The sequence below is a fragment of the Penicillium subrubescens genome (assembly GCF_028828155.1).
Source record: "Penicillium subrubescens strain IBT 31985 chromosome Unknown utg000006l_segment0_segment0, whole genome shotgun sequence".
Lineage (NCBI taxonomy): Eukaryota > Fungi > Ascomycota > Eurotiomycetes > Eurotiales > Aspergillaceae > Penicillium > Penicillium subrubescens.
In genome coordinates, this window is record NW_026643156.1 from 2,164,479 (window position 1) to 2,181,382 (window position 16,904).

The window sequence follows — 16,904 nt, forward strand, 5'->3', positions numbered from 1 at the left end:
GCGGCAAAAACCCACGATCGAAGCTTCCCAAGCTGTCCAGAACCAAAGAACTTGGAAGCTACTGCTGCCAGAGCAGATTCCTTCCATCTACAGCAATTCAAAGACCTGCGCGATTCTTCCGACATGAACTAACCCTCCTAGCGTACGGACCATTTCCACCACGTTGAGATCAAGACGCGCATTCGAGCCAAAGACGCCTTGACATAAGGACTCCGCGACACCCTTCGATGCGTTCGGCAAAAGCAGTAATTTCCGAGAAATTTGCGCGCCTGGGATCTCCAACTGCGACGATGACTTACAGCACCGCCCCCTCTCAGCGGGGCCCATCACATACCCTGACCTCGCTCAAGCGCTGGTCAGTCGCGACCAGAGAACTGCCAGGTGAGAGGACTGGACCTGCCAGTGAAGACTGTGTGTTTTGCGAACACGAAGCTAATGGCTGTGTGTGGTTTAGCGGTTTCACAAATTAAGACAATCCACGTCTATGACTTCGATAACACTCGTGAGGATCCTACAGTGTCTCGTCATTGTGTAAGATCGCAGACCATACTCACCCGATGTTCTAGTGTTCCTGAGCCCGCTTCCCAACCCACAACTATGGAACGGCTCAACAATCGGCTTCCTGCAGGCATACGAAAGCTTCGCCAACGGCGGGTGGTGGCACGACCCCAACATCCTCTCTGCTACTGGCAAGGGTATTGAGATCGAGGAACCCAGAGCCTGGAATGGCTGGTGGAACGAACAAATTGTGCGACCCTCCGGACCTCGTTCCTGATATGACATATTGTTCTTGGCTAACACTTTCATAGCTGCGTTTGGTCAAACTGAGCATGGACCAAAAGGATGCACTGACCGTGCTCCTAACGGGTCGAGGTGAAGCGAACTTCGCATCAATCATCAAGCGCATGGCAGCAAGCCAGAAACTGGATTTTGATCTTATTGGATTGAAGCCAGAAGTTGGGCCAAACGGTCAACAGTTTGCAACGACAATGAAATTCAAGCAGAACTTCCTCGAGGATCTTCTTTACACTTACGAGCAGGCTGATGAGATTCGCGTCTACGAGGATCGTGTGAAGCAGTATGTGTCCTCGTTCCTGGAGCTTTTGGTGTCGCAATGCTTATAATCATTACAGTGTGAAAGGATTCCGAGATTTCTTTGGCAGTCTGAACCGGGGGCTCCAAGCTGGAAATGGCCCAGTTCCTCGGAAACCCTTCAGTGCTGAAGTTATCCAGGTAACCGAGGGATGCACATACCTCGACCCTGTCACAGAAACTGCAGAGGTGCAGAGAATGATCAATGCTCACAATCTCACTCGGCGCAACCCATCACTGGCAAAAGTCAAGTCCCAATACTCTCGCCTGCGTATCAAACGCACGGTCTTCTACACGGGATATCTTATTTCACAACAAGATTCGCAGCGCATAATCGACGACCTGTTGAGTCCAATGTTGCAGCAACATGGATATGCCGAGGCAAACGACCTAAAGTACATGGCTAACAGCATTCTGATCACACCACGTCCTGCCACACCGTCTATTTTGGGCAAGGTTGGAGGAATGGGAAAGAAAGTAAGCTGGCAAGTGACTGGCTTGGGAGTGTTCGACAATAAGGTCTTTGCCGCTCAAGTGGCACCCATTCCGTCAACAGAACCCGTGCACACGGAAAATCCCTCGCCACTCATTGTTCTGGCTTGTCGCCGAGGATCTCGTCCAGCCGATGCAGGCAGGATTCACAACTGGCAACCTGTCCCAGCCGGTATGGCCTTGAAGATTGACACGGTGATTGGAGAGAAAGTTGTTTTGCGAGTTGAGGACGAAAACCCGTACGAGGGTGAGTGGGAAAGTCAGTTCGTTAACAAGAACAACAAGAGACGCCACCAACAAGAACGGGACGAGGACATTCTTTACCCGCACTCAGGTCATGGCAGCGGTGGCTATGAGGCCATGAACCAAGGACAGTCCCAGGGTTATCACCCATATCAACGTCCCTCTGGTGATAACCGATATCCCAATGATGAAAACTCACGACGAGGTTCTCACCGAGGTCGCGGTCGTGGAAATGGCCGAGGCCGAGGCCCTTCTCGAGGAGGTCGTGGGCGTGGTCGGGGGGTCGCGATGCTGGGTCGAATCCATACTACAAGTCTCTTGATGACCAGGGCATAGGTGGCTATGATGGCCCACATGACAAAGGTGGAAATGGAGCCGGCGGTTTCCCTATGGACTACTGAGGTCCGAGCCGTTTGCATATTGGCGTCGGCTTGATTGAGGGATGTGCGTGCTCACCTCGTAGGTTTTCGCGATTCTGTCACTTCTGTTGCATCGGGTATGGCGTACATCGGGTATGGAGTTGGCAAGTGTGTGGGAATCGTTGTCTCTCTAGGAGTTCGTCTGTCGTTATGAACAAACATACCATTATCTTCCATAGCAGAACATAACGCTTCTATTCCATCTTCTTTCAGCCCCCATTTCCAAAACTACATGCTCAGAATACGAATACGGTGAATTTGAAGAGTGGATAGATTGGTATCAGTCATTCGATTTTCATTCTCTGAGATCCAACTATCTAGTATGGCGTTCAATCGACGCAGCAGCAGAATAAATTTTATCCAAGAAACAAAAATGAGAAAATCAACCAGCCAAGGGCTAGATCAATTCGAGAATCAAGCGAGAAAACAATGGTTTATACATGAGTGAAAATGAAACGCCTGAGTCAAAAAGCAAAGAAGAAGAAAGGCAACCAAAAACACCGGCCGCGGGCTATACAAGAAACATTCACGTCCAGAAATGCATATCATTCAAATCAAGGTAGCGGCATATCCGAAACAGGACAGCACATCGAGACAAATGTAGGCAAAGTCATGGCGTGAGAGGATCCCTGATCTTCAGATATGTTCGTAGATATCCCAAACTGTCCAAATCCAACCATTTCCCATATGGAAAGTGCCATCCCAAATTTCGTGTTCCGTAGAGTCCATTCCGTGTGTCACAAGCCATTGTCGTCGGCTCGTAGAGAAGGTATTATTCGTGTTCCGTGCGTGCGTGTCATTCGGTTATAGGGGCGTAGAAAATATGTGTAGCGTGTCGAGGGGGTGATAAGTGCAAAGGCGTAACAAAAATAGAATCAACAAATGATGAAAAAAAAATGGTAATCAATCAACGACCTCTCAGTCCTCGTCAGTCAATTTCCTAAGCATACTGATACTTAGGATCATGATGAGGAGGCCGATGGTGACGATCACCAATAGCACAAAACCGAACCAACCGAGCACCATGGCTGAGGTACCAACGCCGCTCTTGACGACGCTGTTACCCATATCTTGGGCTATCGTACTGGCGGCGACAGATGCTGTATGCTGCCATAATACTGAGACGAGCACGAAGACGGAAGACACGAAGATCAAGGCGAGGGCGGCCTGAGAGACGGGTCGAGAGGGGAATGGCTTGACTTCAACAGCAGAACCTGACTCATCAGGCTCCTCGTGCCATCCGGGGAAGGTTGCGAGGAGGATGAAGCAGAAGAAAGCCAGAATGACAGCGACGATTCTAGATGAAGATTAGCTTGGCTCATAGGAAAGAACCTGTTGGGAGGACTTACAGAAGGTATGGGAACACTACTGCATCCTTAAACGTTGACGCAACCCAGATCAAGTTGAGCGGATCGGCATCCACGTTGACAATCTCGGCGAGGGCAGTGGCGTTGGCGTTGCAGATGAACGAGCCACCATCGGGTTGAATGCAAATACCAAAGTATCCCACACGAACTTCCAACTCGGCACTGCGTACGATGTTGGACATGGCTGTTACCACGCCGGGGTCAACTTGCGCGAGGTCGAGGACAGGCTTGTACTTTTCATAGTACATAGAGATGAGGAAGATATTGGGGATCTGTGGGGATGATGAGGAGCATCCAGCCAACAAGAGTGCTGTAAATTGTTAGTACACGTTCCAATATCGACGGGAAAACGTGGACTGTGGTCCAAGGAATGTCGAGTATGACGTACATAGCAAGATGATTGCAACTGCGATAAGAATCATCAACACATGGTGGTATCCGACCATGGGAATGAACCCTGCGAATGTTATTAGCAAGCTTCTCGAGCGAGATCATCGTGGTTATGGGAGGGTCAACATACGCCCAACTCCTTGTGCAAAAGCGTTCGCCATTGTGCCTGGTTATGGCGCACGAGCAGCCACCTCTTTCTAGATCGTCAAATAGACTCACTTCTCGGGGCCTCCGAGAAGGAGTTTAAGAAGCTGATTGCAGAGTCAGAACCTCCGCTCAAACGCCGTCTGTCGTCGCTGAGATAATTCTGGACAACGATAGATGGCCGTCACTCGGCTTCGAAGATAAGATCGTTGGTATGGAATGCGGAGGCGGACGAGGAGGAATGTAGAAGAATAGATGCGAGATGCGAAATAGGTCGAAGATCGAATTGATTCTGGCCGTCGAAGTCGAAAGCACACCAGAAAGACGGAAAGAATCGAATAGGATTAGGCGATTGCGCGTCTTCAGATCTGGATCGCACCTAGATAACGAGACTTGATACTAGTCAGAAGCTTTGAAATTCGCAAGGTAGGTGTAGATTGAGTTGTGTCACAGAGATAGGAATGTGTAGAAGGAATGGAAAGGGGGAGGAAGGGAAAAGAGAGCGTAGCTGCAGTCCAAGAAAACCACGTCAGACTCGAAATCGGCACGATGAAGCCCTTGGAGGCTGGGGATGGAGACGAGAGTATGGGAATCTGGGAGGCTGGGCCAACCGCCATTGTTTACTCTCCCGCTGCCCGGGAAACCAGATTTGACCGCCTTCTGTTTCTGGTATTCTGCCAGGGTCGCTGGGGCGCCGCCTGTTCCATACTAAGCCCAAATAGGAATAAGTGTTGATCATCTTAAAGTTTGGCCCACCGCGGGTCGCCCCCCAGCCTCCAGTTCAATACGGAGTACTCCGTACTACGAATGGAGTTATGGAATTATGGAGCCTACAGAGACTGGAATATTCAACAACCATACAAAATCCTAAACAAACATATTATGTTATTATCAGGATGCTAGAAATGCTTCGCCTAATCAAAATAACAGAAAAATGACTCCATCAACTCCGCATCCGAATTGCCAAAGACGACCCCACGGCCAAGAAAATGCACATCAACAAAGGGTTCTGTCATGTCCTGTACTCCATATCCGATATCCGATATCCAAATGCATGGTCCTTATCTCGCTGCAAAAGAGAAACGCTTCAGATCCAATGGTATGGTCTGTGCAGAAATGCTGTGATCCTCCTGTTCGTCCTCATCGCTGTCGGGGACGATCAGGTCTTCGCTGCCCTGGACCTTGTGAGTGGAGGACCGTGGCGCAAGCAGGGACTCTCCATCGCTCTGTGAATCCATAGAGTCGGCCTGGCGAAGCTTCGTTGGAAAGTTGATAGTTTGGGACCGAGTCAATGCTGCTTGGCCCATGCGCTGCAACGGAGTTAATCGCTGGCGTTGTGGAGCTCTGTTCTGAGCTGCAATTGATGGCGTCCGAGGCGACGCAATTGGCGTAGGCTTGTTGTTGCCGGATTGAAAGACAGGGATTTTGGTCATTGGAGGCCGGCTAGACGCAGCCTTGGAGCCTGCTTGGAACGTGTACTTCGACAGAATGGTTGAGTTCTGTCGCTGGACGTGATAATCAAGAGCCTGATCAAAGTCGCGATTTTCGGATGGTTCATTCAATGTTTGGGTCTCGTCTTGCGGCGGGACAGTACTATCTTCAGTTCGTGGGATCGATGGACTGGCTTCGCCACCCTCCGCATCAGCCTGTGGTGCACCTCCCGTTTTAATTGGCGTTTCTGTAGCATCTTCCACATCTTGCTTGGAGCCTGGATCAGGCATCCCAGAGAAGATATCTTCAGCGACCTCATCAGAAAAAACGTCCAAAGTCGACTTGCGTTGTTTCTTGGTTCGAGAGACCTTCTGTCCGCTGGGGCTGGCTTGGTCGGCACTACTAGCAAAGAAGCGGCTCCGAAAGTCCGGACGTGCCGGGAGCTGGTCATCCTCGGTCTCAGAGCATAGTCTCTGTCGCTTGATAGGCTGAAGAGTGGACGCTTTGGCGGCTTGAGCCAAGAACGAGTTGCGTTCAACACTACGAACCATAGGGCTGCGAATCTGATCGGACAGTGCTCGGAAAGGGGTGGATCTATTCTGAGTGGAGCGATAAGGAGCCGAGTTGGCTTGCCAGGAGCTGTTCGCATTCCGCTCCAGAAGCAATTGCTGGCTGGGGGACGGGGTGAGGCTGTTCGGATCCAGCTCGCCCAACGGCATTCGCTTTGGGGTGAAGATCGAACTGATCGGCTTGGTTGGCTTCAGCTCGGAAGATGACCCCAATGTCTGACGTCGGATAATCCCCCGGGAGAATTTACCTGGCGCCAATGGTTTCAACTCAATCGGCTCCTTGGTTGTCGGGTCCAAGTCACCGCAGGCCACACCAGCTGCAATCTCCGCCGCCACATCCGCACCAATAAATGGCAGCTCATCCAGGTTGATTCCATCTTCAGGGGCTGTCAGTGTCACCAATTTCTTGACATTGGGACAGAATACTCGCTGATAGAGAAAAGTAAGCTCCGCCTGCTGGAAATTCGCGAGGTAGTCCGCCGGAACCTGGAGGTGGTTCTCGAATTGTAACATGCGCAGGGTCTTCTCCACAGTTCGGTGCTTGCGAATGCTGCGATAGGCCGTCTTCAATCCCATTTTGGGAATGTTGGCCAAATAATCACACCCACTAAGGATACACATCCGTCGGAAATCCGCGTCGCTCCAACCGACCAAGCTCACTTCACGACAAGCCGTGAAGTCTGCCCGGTTAATCTCGATACAATCGCCGTGCTGATCCAGTTTCGACAATAGTCTCTTCGCACCGAAGACCAACAAATCCGAGTCCTCTGAAATGATCCCATGAATGAGACCCTGCTGCTCAAGGTACACCAGCTGGGCGTCTGCTTCGTATGGAGCCACAATATATTGAACATTCATTTGCTTCAATTCCTCAATCAACTGACGGGCCATGTACGGGGTCACATCAACGGCCTTCTGGAACTCTTGGTAGGCTTCCGGCAATCGACCTTTGCGTTGTAGCTCCAGACCGAGTGCCTTGCTCTCCTGACGTCGTCGATATCGGTCTTGCTCTGTGCCGGCCTTGCTGGGGAGGTTGTCGCCGTCGAAGACGAGATATGGGGTGACGCCGAAGAAGAGAAGCATGCGGACTCGATTAAGGACAAAGTCGAGATGTCTGCCATCCCAGGATCAGATCAACATTGCACATATTAATGACTGGTCATGGGTCTTTCTTACTTTCTTGTTGGCCTGTCCAGGACCAAGTCCACGGAGCAGGCTACTGTACCACGGTGGAGCCATCCATAAGCATCGACTCCCAGGGTCTGGCCACTAAACTTCTTCAAGTGACACGGTTTCTGTATGGACTTGAGGAGACCGTGAAGTCCTGTGTCTTGTTAGCTCACACAATAACCCCCTTGACCCGAACAAGGGCATGACATGACATACCCTTGATACCCATGGCGGGCACTGGTCAAAGGACTAGCGGGTCCTCGTATCTACTGGAGAAGCAGGGACATATGTGTTCCAAAATGACCGATGTTCAGCGCGATGTAAACCTGAAATGTATGGACAGGATTAGACGGAAGCAGAATCACCGAGGAAATAACCTCATGGCTGGTTGCTGGAATGTTTGTTCTCGTTTGTTCCCCTCGACGCGCAGACGCGATGCATGGCGCTTTTCGGGAAGGCGGTGATAGGGTCGCGACTGTCCCTGACCGCTTAATTCTGCGTGCCCCGAAAAATAATTATTATCGCCTGCTGCTCCACTAGTTTGGTTCAATTATTCCCCAATAATTCAAGCAAATCACAGAGAACCGCCAATATGCCGAGTGTCTCCCTTTCTAAGGTGCATAAGAACATCTCCAGGAAGCGCGGCTCCATGGACTCGATGCACGAGAACAGCCGTGACGCCAAACGTCTGCGCCGTGCCGGCTCCCGAGAGGAGCGACTGTCCCACCATGCATCAATGACTCTCAAAGCCCGCCAGCCATACTGTCAGTACAATGCTTGAAATTGTGAATTGCCTTGTTCTCTTCTAACCTTTAATTAGTGGAGCGCATTCACTATTTCCACGAGGCTGTCCAATCTATTGAGGAACCTTTGTCCGATGACCAGCTCTCCGAGATGATCCTCAAGTATGTGCACCACCATGAACATTCTCTTCGGGCCCCAAGACTAATAGGCTACAGGTGTATTCACCGAGATGAAGGAGAAATCGCACAACTCAAGTCCGAGCGCAGGAAAGGCCGGCCGCCCACCCGCCGAGAGGAGCTTCTGAACCAGCGGACAGAGACGGAGGAGAAGGAATTCAAGACTGGGTTCTGGTTGCCCGAGCTGGGAGATGCAGACGTCCTGCACGCTTTGAAGCACTGGAACCGTCACTGGGCCGGACTCAGCTCTTTGAAGTTCATTCGAATTACTCAAGAAGGAGTAAAGCAAGCGTCGAGCTTCCCGCCCAAGGGCATGTCATAATTACGGTCTTCTCTCGATTTTCTGCTTGATTTTGATTAGTGGGATGGGCGCATACGGAGTACATATCGTCGTATATAAAATTTCGCATCTGCATTGAATATGACACTATCCATAATCACATTTCAATGATTTGAATCGTAAAATCATTGATCTATCCCGCAGTGCTGTTAAACGAAAAAAGAACATCGGCAGATCTGCAGGCCAAACTTGGGCGGTGCAAAAAAAAAGCGTGGGTCTTGGCGCTAGCATCATCGGCTGAGCTCGGCCGCGTTCTTTTCCTCCTCGAAGCTCTCTCCATCCAACACATCCCCGGATTCATATCATCCACCGTCACAATGCTGTCCCTCCGTGCTTTGACTCGCTCTGTCCCGCGCTTCTCGCGCTCCATCGCTCGCACTTCTCTGCGTCCTACCACCCTGGCCAAGCCCGCCATTGCTCAGCCCTGGAAGCAGACCATCAAGCCCGCCTACGCTGCTTTCTCGACTGCCAGTGTTTTCCGGGAACCCGCTGGTGAGGGTAAGTTAACCAATGCAATTGATTTCTAGCATTCGGCTTGAGGATGCAGATCCGATCGGGGCATATAATTTTTGATGTGTGCTAATGCCTGATGTTATGGTTTTTTTCAGGCGATGTCGAGCTTATCGCCAAGCTTGAGGAGGAACTGAAGCACGAGAAGGCTTCCGGCCAGGAGGATGCTAAGGAGCAGCAGGCCAGCATTGACTACACCCTGGAGGCTGGTCAGTGGCAGGTCAAGGATGTCGAGGGTGAGCAGGAGGTCATCCTGACCAAGACCTTCGGCAACGAGACGTGAGTTTTTCTCAATTCCATCATTCCGGCCATCCAATACTGACCGGTGTTCATTCATTAGCATCCGTGTCACCTTCACTGTCGCCGACATCAACAACCTCGCCGAGGACCCCATGGACGAGCTCGCCGACGATGCTCTCGCCGACGAGGGTGACTACCAGAACAAGCCCGCCGAGGGCGAGGACGAGATCCTCCCCCCAACCTTCCCCGCCCGCATCAACGTCACCATTGAGAAGCCCAGCAGCGGTGCTCTCCTAGTCCAGGCCGTCATTCAGGACGGTGACCTCCAGATCGAGGAGATCTCTCACTTCAAGAACGCTGAGATCGCCAACGCCGAGACCGCTGAGAAGGACTGGTCCCGCCAGAGCTTCTACGCTGGTCCCCCTGCTGAGAATCTCGACCCCGAGCTCCTTGCCTTCTGGGGCCGCTACCTCGAGGAGCGTGGCCTGAACCTTGAGTTCCAGAACATGGTCACCGACTACATTGCGTTCAAGGAGCAGAAGGAGTACGTTCGCTGGTTGGATAGTGAGTTTACCTGCGCATCTTCTACAGGTGGAAAATATGCTAATTTGTCTTGCAGACGTCCGCAAGTTCGTTGCTGCTTAAATGATTCTTGGAATCTATATCTCTCCCTTTCCCCCTCGCCCTATGGACCCGTCGCCAACCACGTGAACTTTCGTGGAGGGTCATTCCAACCTTCCTACCATGTGTTACTCTCCCCTTTTTCTGTGATAGCCTGCCTAGTGAATCGGTCTGCCTTGGCGCTATTAGCTCATACAGTCCGAACGTGTACCAATAATTTCTCATCATATATGAACAATCGACCTTTTGAAGTCATTCGTCAAATTTCGCACTAAACTACCCAGTCTTCCGACTATTTAGAAACAATCTCTCTTTTGGGAACCATAACCTATAATGCGATTCGAATTCCACTCCTGGCATATTATAGCCATGGCTAGTCTTTGCAACAGCCCCGAAATCTCTGGAGTTGATCCCTAGGGGTGTAGCAGACAGGTGAGCGGTTCCTGTTTCCCTAGCCTTTATTGCGGTGGAGCATGTTCCTGGAAGCTGCGCAGGTTTTGCGACGGTTTAGAAGGTGTTTTATGTACATTTCCATCGGGCACGACGAATCTATAGGATGGAGCCTGCCTGGGATTTACCTGGACAGCTTCCAAAAAATCAACAACCATGGCACCACTGTCATGGTCAGCAAGGTTCTACTGGTTACATGGGAAAATAAATAAGTCTGGAGTGGAAGTTCTCTTTTATCGATTTGCCATCGTCGCTGGTTTTCTGTTAACTAAGATGGATCTGCTGACGCATTCCAATTCTGGGGTCGGGCATCAGAACCTATGGACGTACTAAATATATATCGCACCCCGATCTACACCATGGGATTCCAATTCAACGATTGCTGGTTTAATATTCAATAATCTATAGTAGTCTTAGGATTTCCCAAGCATGAAGCAGTACTACGGGCAAGAAATGTAATGTTTTCGCCAAGGAACTCCCTGGAAGGCATCAAATCGGAGACATTTTCAGGACATGGAAACTTGATGTTCACCTAGACATGGTCGGATTTCTAGGGAGTCTACCGTACTGATTGGTGAAACATAAATCTCATCTATGTGTTCATCAACTGGCCGGATGGTGTAGTTGGTTATCACGTGTCGTTAACACCGACAAGGTCCTGGGATCGAACCCCAGTCTGGTCAGATTTATTTTTTGGTCACCTCATCTTTAAATGCTGTTTGCATTTCGCCTACTAGCTGATTTACTAACAAAGCCAATTTTTCGATGTCTTTCGCGAAAGGGATTTCACTTCTATTTTTGCCTCCACATTTTGTACGGCACCAGTCCTCAAAGAAGTGCTTCTTTTATCACCCACCAGTAGGCTATTCTCAAAAGCTTGCAAGTCCTAGGCAGGTCCGCAAATTCGGGCCCGTTACTAAGGAGGATGCAAATTGCCACATAACAGAGAGAAAGGGAAGAATTCCAAGGCAAATATATGGGGGCTAAGAAGAGAACACCTGAAATGTTGGGTTGAACCCCTTATTCAGGTACGTAGGGCCTAGAATTGCAGGCACACCAAGCAGAGTATCCGTGGCGTCTGAACACCAGTTCATTGGTGGCTATTTATAAAGTTCGAGTGAACGATAAGTCAAATGGCTTCAAAACTTGCGTTAGGCTGTGGATTTGCGTTGGGTATCGGGGGCCTAACATCCGGAGCGGTGTGCGTACGCCACAGGAATACAGTATTGCATGTTGCATCTTTAGACGATATCTTGAGATTGACCTCGTCCTATTGGTCAGATACCCAGTACCAGTTAACGCCTCGAAGTACTAGAGCCGACACTATTCCATTTGGATGTAGCTCGGAAGCATGGGTCTATACCGGCCGGGCCAAACAACTACCCTATGCGCACTAGCGGGATCGCTCAACTCAACTTAGCATACGAAGATCACCCTCTCACAATAAATAATAGTTTACTAGTCTATACTCTAAACCGACACAATATTTCAAAAAAAAAAAATTCAACAGACTAGTGACACATATCGTCCCTCATTCAGCGTGTCTCAAACGACGATTGTAAACAAAATTCAGTCACAATACTGTCTGATGGACATGATTCAGACGTAGAAGAACGCGAGAGTAGCACCGAGTACAGCCATGACTCCCTTAGGAGCGCTGAACTGAGACAACCCAGCACCATTCGAGTGCACAGCGGTCGCGGAGGCACTAGTGGATGATGTCTCCGAAGAGGTGGAAGAAGAGGTAGAAGAGGAAGAGGTAGTGCTGGAGCCTGCGATGAGAATGGTGTATTAGTATAATCGCCTTGTAGCATTGAGTGGAGTTGCATCATGCCTGAGGAAGATGGAGAGCTCGTCGACGCCGAGGATGTAAGCGTGGAGGAGACGGATGTAGAAGTGGCTGTACTGGATATCGAGGAAGAAGAAGTAGTGGATGTCGAGGAAGAAGAAGAAGTAGAGGAGGAGGAGGAGGTGCTGGTGGAAGAAGAGATTGTAGAAGAGGACGAGATTGTAGTACCATCAGTCGAACCGCCCTTCTTGACAGTGAAAATGTCACTGACGGCAAGTTGGCCAGCCGAATCAATTATCTGAATCTCGTAGTCATTTCTAAGCCATGACAGAATGAAGTCAGTGTTGTTCTTTTCCGTTAACCTACTATCCTTTACATACCCGTTGGAAATACTAGGGTTAGGCTGGGTCGTGTATTCGCCATCAGAGGTCTTGACGTTATCCGCCAATTTGGTCTGGAAGGAGCCATCCTGACTTCGGAGGATAATGCTGATTACAGAAGGATCACTAGAGCTGCTAGTGAATTTGATGGTTTTGGGGGTAGAGAAATCCCACACCGTGTTCGACGACGGAGTGGTTACAGTGATGGCAAAAGCCGACGAGAGGAGGCTCAGAGCCGTGATAGTGAATGAATACCGCATTTTGGTTGAATGGAATTATTGAATTAATGGAGAGAGGGCTGGAGGTAAAATGTCCTACTATTCCCTTAGGAAAAAGACAATATATATCTAGGTGGTCGATGAACTGAGGACTAGATTGTTGAAAAATCTATATACAGAAATAAGTAACTTTCAGCTGAAGCCCAGCGCATTGACAATACGAGATCGCCCAAACCTTGCATAGAAGCAGCATATGATCTATGACATGTACTGAGCCTCTTGTGGAGAGTCTAAAAAAAACAAAAAACAAGTGTTATTCTGGTATGTAGTGTAACAACGAACAGACACTGCACCTCTGGATCAGCGACCCGCCCTGTTGCGTTGGGTCCATCAAAGTGCATTCATTACACCCCATCAAAGTGACCTTATCTTCCAATCAAGTTTTCAAAATGCATCATGACCTGTATTCTTACTGATAAAGGATTACTAACCAACTAACTAAAGGGCTACTCTTATGTCAGCACTAGGTAGGTTAGCGCTGGGAAGTACAGTAAATACCGAGTATACCGATAGGGCTGGGAAACCAAGATTATCATAATTAGAAATCTGTTATCGGCATGGATATTATATCGTTTTTTACAGCCACAAATACCGGTCATAACCGGTAATATTCACCAGATAAACTGTACCGTCTTACTCGTGCCTAACAAAAGCGACTATCGGGATTCTGCTCTAAGTACGGAGGTTTTAGTTACTGACCATATCTACTATTTTTCGTAGTGATTCACGAGAGATAATATAAATGTAATAGAATTAAATGCACGGACTATCTCTTCTATAGTACAAGAACCATAGCAACTATCTAAAATTAATATTAAGAAGCAAATCGAAAACAAATACGAAGTACAGGAAGCATAAATAAAAAAAAAATAAGGTCTAGCGGTCTGGAGAACTAGACACTAGACCGAGATGTAGGACGCAGTCAATGCAGCCATGACTGTCAATGTGCTTATACCCCACGACAGACCCAATAAAGAATTTCCAGCGCCGGTGGAAGGTTTTGGACTTGCTGAGGTTGTTGTCGGTGTTTTCGTGTGATCTCCACAAACAATGGTGCTTAGGTTCAGGCTCTCAGTAGGATAATACACCCGAGGACCTCCATCGGAGCTGAGATCCACATTGAGATTTCCGCTTGAATCGGTCACAAAGGTTCTGCAAGATAAGAGCTCCGTCACATTTTGCCCAGATGAGAACCCTGTGCCGTCAGCGCCAAGCGTGATTTTCGTGGTGGCTTTGGCGGCTGGCTTAGCTCCTAGGTTAGAGACAACGCTAACAACCTGGTTACCGGTGAATCCTTTGCGCATGGCCAAGATATTTGTTGAGTTGTAAATTGGCAATGAGAGGTACGATAGATAATCACTCCCTGACTTCGGAGAGACCGTGTACTTTTCTCCGTCGCCGCTCGCATACGATCGAATGAGGTTCAACGTTTGGACAAGCAGGGGTAGGGAGGTCGAGTTCATCGAGTATTTGGTAAGCCATAGGGCTTCCCGGTTGATAGGGTTGAAACCGCCTGAGAGGTGCTGTTCTTCTCCGTAGTAGACTGTGTGATTTTTATTAGTAGTGTCTTTTGCCTTCTTTTCTATCTATTAGGGCGCAACATACGGATGGGGATACCGTCAGCGAGCATGCTGATTGTGAGAATGTTGCGGGCCAGCTAAATGGGAGTGACAAATTAAATACATGCTGACAAAATAATCCATGCAATAAACTTACTGAGATGTCTGAAGTATATGAGCCGAAGCGAGGGACATCCTGATTCGATGTGAAAGTTCCCAGGGGTAGTACATCATCGCACTGTGTCCTGATGTAGTTGATAGACTGTACGATCCTGTTCAGGTCTCCTTTGGTCGTGTTGAAGGCCTCTGAGAGGATATAATACCTGGAAATTGTCAACAGGCTCTCTGTTCATTTTGACGAGCTACTCACAAGGGATAATTCAGAAGTCCGCTTAGACTGGGCTGCAGCTCACAGTACCCGGATGCGTCTCTTGTGGCACCTTCACCCATAGTGAAAACACCCGCTGACTTACTGAAATTGGAGAAGAAGCCGGGATCAATGTTCAAAACACTGTCAATTCGCAAGCCATCAACTACAAAGTAGAACTGTTATTAAATATGCTGGAGAGACAGGAAACATAGACATACTGGAGTAGTTCGAAACCAACTGCGAAACCCAGGAGCCCAGAATCTGCTGGACTTCGTGATCCTCGTTTCGCAGATCTGGAAGCGATATGGTTTTGTCTCCTAGCCAGCACTGACGAAGACTTAGCAATGCTCCCAAAACACGGAATTATAGACTTACATCCAGGACACAGGTGTCATTCGAGGGGTCCTCAGAAAGTAGCTTATAGTCGTGGAAATACTTCTGATCACTGAATGGATTGAACGTGCTGTAGTCAATAGTGGAAGCGTTTCCAGCCCAGGCCATGTCACCAACGACAATGTCTAGCATCAAGTACTATTCTTTATGTCAGTTTCGTGAATAGACATGGCAGCTGGCGACTCACCATTCCACGCGCGTGCAACGCTGCGGATAGCGCTTTGAGATCATCGGAAGTTCCAAAATGTGAGTTGATGGAATACAAGTCGTTTGGCCAATACCCATGGTATGCTATCATGCATCAATCTTTAGTTCTCTATATTCGTTGATAGTCAAGATGATCATACCTGAGAGATCCGCTGTGCGAGTCGACTCCTGGCTTTGCACTGGAGAGATCCACACTGCATCGAACCCAAGTTCCTGAATATAGTCCAGCTTATGGATGATGCCTTGAAAGCTCCCTCCACAATAGTCTCCCTTTCCTGCCTCACAAGACGCAGTGGTTGAGTTATCGGACCGAGCGAAGCGATCGGTGACTACTTGGTAGACCGACCGACTGATCCATTGGTCTCGGGATGCCGCCTCCACTGTCCCGACGACAGCAAGCACCAAAAGCTTCAACCACCACATTTTTGGTGGCGTTTGCATGACAGGGCGAAGGAGAATCAAACGATAGATGAAGTGAGGGACAATGCAAAGGCTAAGTTACTTAAGTTAATTGACAATGTCATATGTGCCGATGAAAATGATTTACGGCGAAGTACATATGTATCGTATAGTATGTGTAATGTATAATACATACCTCATGATGATCTGTTCCATGTTCCTGTCATGTATTTTGTCGGCCCGATCGGTCGGCTTCGCTGATCCTTCAAAATCCCGCATCGACCTCGCATCCCAATCAAGAGAAACGACGGCTTCCGACGGCAGATAGGCAGGCTCTAGTGGGTTCCCGAGCGACTCGTCTTAGGGCCACACTAGACTGGTTGTATCTAATTTTTGACGATCATTGTCCATGTCACTTTGATGTGTTGGCGTCGAGGTGGATGAGCCGCATGGTCGATTGGAATCTGAGCCGACTTGTTGGACAGGGTTTGCGTAATTCTGACAGGAAATGATGGTATTATTTCCCATTCCGCTGTACACTGTGGTTTCGCTCTGATTCTGTGATAGTACCTTTTCCATAATGAGATAACTTGATCGGGTCCACACGGGAATCCAAATATGACAGCTGAGATCTGTTTCTCTGTTTGGGTCTAGAAATCATTAGTGGGGCAAGATAAGGAAAAGGTCGGTCTTCCCGTTGACTATTTGATCTTTAGGCCCTTACTGGGTTTGATAGCGAACTATTGGTAGGTCCATCCAAGCCGAGTGCAGCACAAAGTGCATAAATTGCCGACGATCAATTGTGGCCATGCCACAGCCCTAGCAGCAGGGATATGGTAACCGCAAACAAAAGCAAACAAAAAAACAATAGGAGACAGGAACGGAACGCAACAATGACCTCCGCCCTTATCACTATACCCACCTCTCACACTTTCTCATAGGTCAGTACTGTATCAGGTATGACGTGTTCTATCATCTATGTATGAGGCGGGATACCCGATCTGGCATGATTTAAATTTCATGACCGATTATTAACTTCCAGCAGTGTTTTGAAAGCTCGTATAGTAGCTTTGCAACAAAAACGTATCAATCCTTCTCCACCATATAGGCAAGCTATCGAACAAAGACCCA

General features: G+C 48.9%; 7 protein-coding genes across 7 annotated transcripts; 3 read left to right on the forward strand and 4 right to left on the reverse strand.

Moving 5' to 3' along the window:
- The first annotated feature begins 40 nt into the window (after positions 1-40).
- Positions 41-2,428, forward strand: N7473_009281 (rRNA 2'-O-methyltransferase fibrillarin-like protein). Its single transcript, XM_057155220.1, has 5 exons — positions 41-381; positions 455-502; positions 567-748; positions 810-1,078; positions 1,134-2,428. Exons 1-5 carry the CDS (start codon positions 228-230, stop codon positions 2,161-2,163), a joined length of 1,683 nt encoding a protein of 560 aa, XP_057006350.1. The 5' UTR covers positions 41-227; the 3' UTR covers positions 2,164-2,428.
- A 736-nt stretch (positions 2,429-3,164) lies between these two features.
- N7473_009282 (Fig1 domain-containing protein) lies at positions 3,165-4,164 on the reverse strand (the record flags this gene model as incomplete). The annotated part of the gene is made up of 4 exons (XM_057155221.1): positions 3,165-3,543; positions 3,596-3,923; positions 4,002-4,070; positions 4,134-4,164. 4 exons carry the CDS (start codon positions 4,162-4,164, stop codon positions 3,165-3,167), a joined length of 807 nt encoding a protein of 268 aa, XP_057006351.1.
- A 1,044-nt stretch (positions 4,165-5,208) lies between these two features.
- On the reverse strand, positions 5,209-7,546 carry N7473_009283 (putative exonuclease; the record flags this gene model as incomplete). Its single annotated transcript, XM_057155222.1, has 3 exons — positions 5,209-7,261; positions 7,324-7,471; positions 7,534-7,546. The coding sequence occupies 3 exons, from the start codon at positions 7,544-7,546 to the stop codon at positions 5,209-5,211; spliced, it is 2,214 nt and encodes a 737-aa protein (XP_057006352.1).
- A 363-nt stretch (positions 7,547-7,909) lies between these two features.
- N7473_009284 (translation machinery-associated protein 16) lies at positions 7,910-8,559 on the forward strand (the record flags this gene model as incomplete). The annotated part of the gene is made up of 3 exons (XM_057155223.1): positions 7,910-8,081; positions 8,138-8,222; positions 8,277-8,559. The coding sequence occupies 3 exons, from the start codon at positions 7,910-7,912 to the stop codon at positions 8,557-8,559; spliced, it is 540 nt and encodes a 179-aa protein (XP_057006353.1).
- Positions 8,560-8,894: 335 nt separating this feature from the next.
- On the forward strand, positions 8,895-9,972 carry N7473_009285 (MAM33 family protein; the record flags this gene model as incomplete). Its single annotated transcript, XM_057155224.1, has 4 exons — positions 8,895-9,075; positions 9,186-9,366; positions 9,428-9,891; positions 9,947-9,972. 4 exons carry the CDS (start codon positions 8,895-8,897, stop codon positions 9,970-9,972), a joined length of 852 nt encoding a protein of 283 aa, XP_057006354.1.
- A 1,727-nt stretch (positions 9,973-11,699) lies between these two features.
- N7473_009286 (GPI anchored serine-threonine rich family protein) lies at positions 11,700-12,919 on the reverse strand. The gene is made up of 3 exons (XM_057155225.1): positions 12,568-12,919; positions 12,233-12,504; positions 11,700-12,170 (listed from the first exon to the last, which is right to left on the reverse strand). Exons 1-3 carry the CDS (start codon positions 12,825-12,827, stop codon positions 11,998-12,000), a joined length of 705 nt encoding a protein of 234 aa, XP_057006355.1. The 5' UTR covers positions 12,828-12,919; the 3' UTR covers positions 11,700-11,997.
- An 825-nt stretch (positions 12,920-13,744) lies between these two features.
- N7473_009287 (alpha-amylase) lies at positions 13,745-15,989 on the reverse strand (the record flags this gene model as incomplete). Its single annotated transcript, XM_057155226.1, has 9 exons — positions 13,745-14,388; positions 14,451-14,502; positions 14,562-14,727; positions 14,775-14,937; positions 14,993-15,101; positions 15,150-15,305; positions 15,355-15,458; positions 15,515-15,867; positions 15,970-15,989. 9 exons carry the CDS (start codon positions 15,987-15,989, stop codon positions 13,745-13,747), a joined length of 1,767 nt encoding a protein of 588 aa, XP_057006356.1.
- Positions 15,990-16,904: the final 915 nt, after the last annotated feature.

Excerpts from the sequence above, each read along its gene's own strand:
- N7473_009281 (XM_057155220.1), top strand. The coding sequence starts at position 228 with ATGCGTTCGGCAAAAGCAGTAATTTCCGAGAAATTTGCGCGCCTGGGA. Across the intron at positions 503-566 it reads CTATGACTTCGATAACACTC|TGTTCCTGAGCCCGCTTCCC; the intron begins GTGAGGATCCTA and ends CCGATGTTCTAG. Across the intron at positions 1,079-1,133 it reads TACGAGGATCGTGTGAAGCA|TGTGAAAGGATTCCGAGATT; the intron begins GTATGTGTCCTC and ends TAATCATTACAG.
- N7473_009286 (XM_057155225.1), bottom strand. The coding sequence starts at position 12,827 with ATGCGGTATTCATTCACTATCACGGCTCTGAGCCTCCTCTCGTCGGCT. Across the intron at positions 12,505-12,567 it reads AACCCTAGTATTTCCAACGG|AAATGACTACGAGATTCAGA; the intron begins GTATGTAAAGGA and ends GTCATGGCTTAG. Across the intron at positions 12,171-12,232 it reads GAGCTCTCCATCTTCCTCAG|GCTCCAGCACTACCTCTTCC; the intron begins GCATGATGCAAC and ends TTCTCATCGCAG.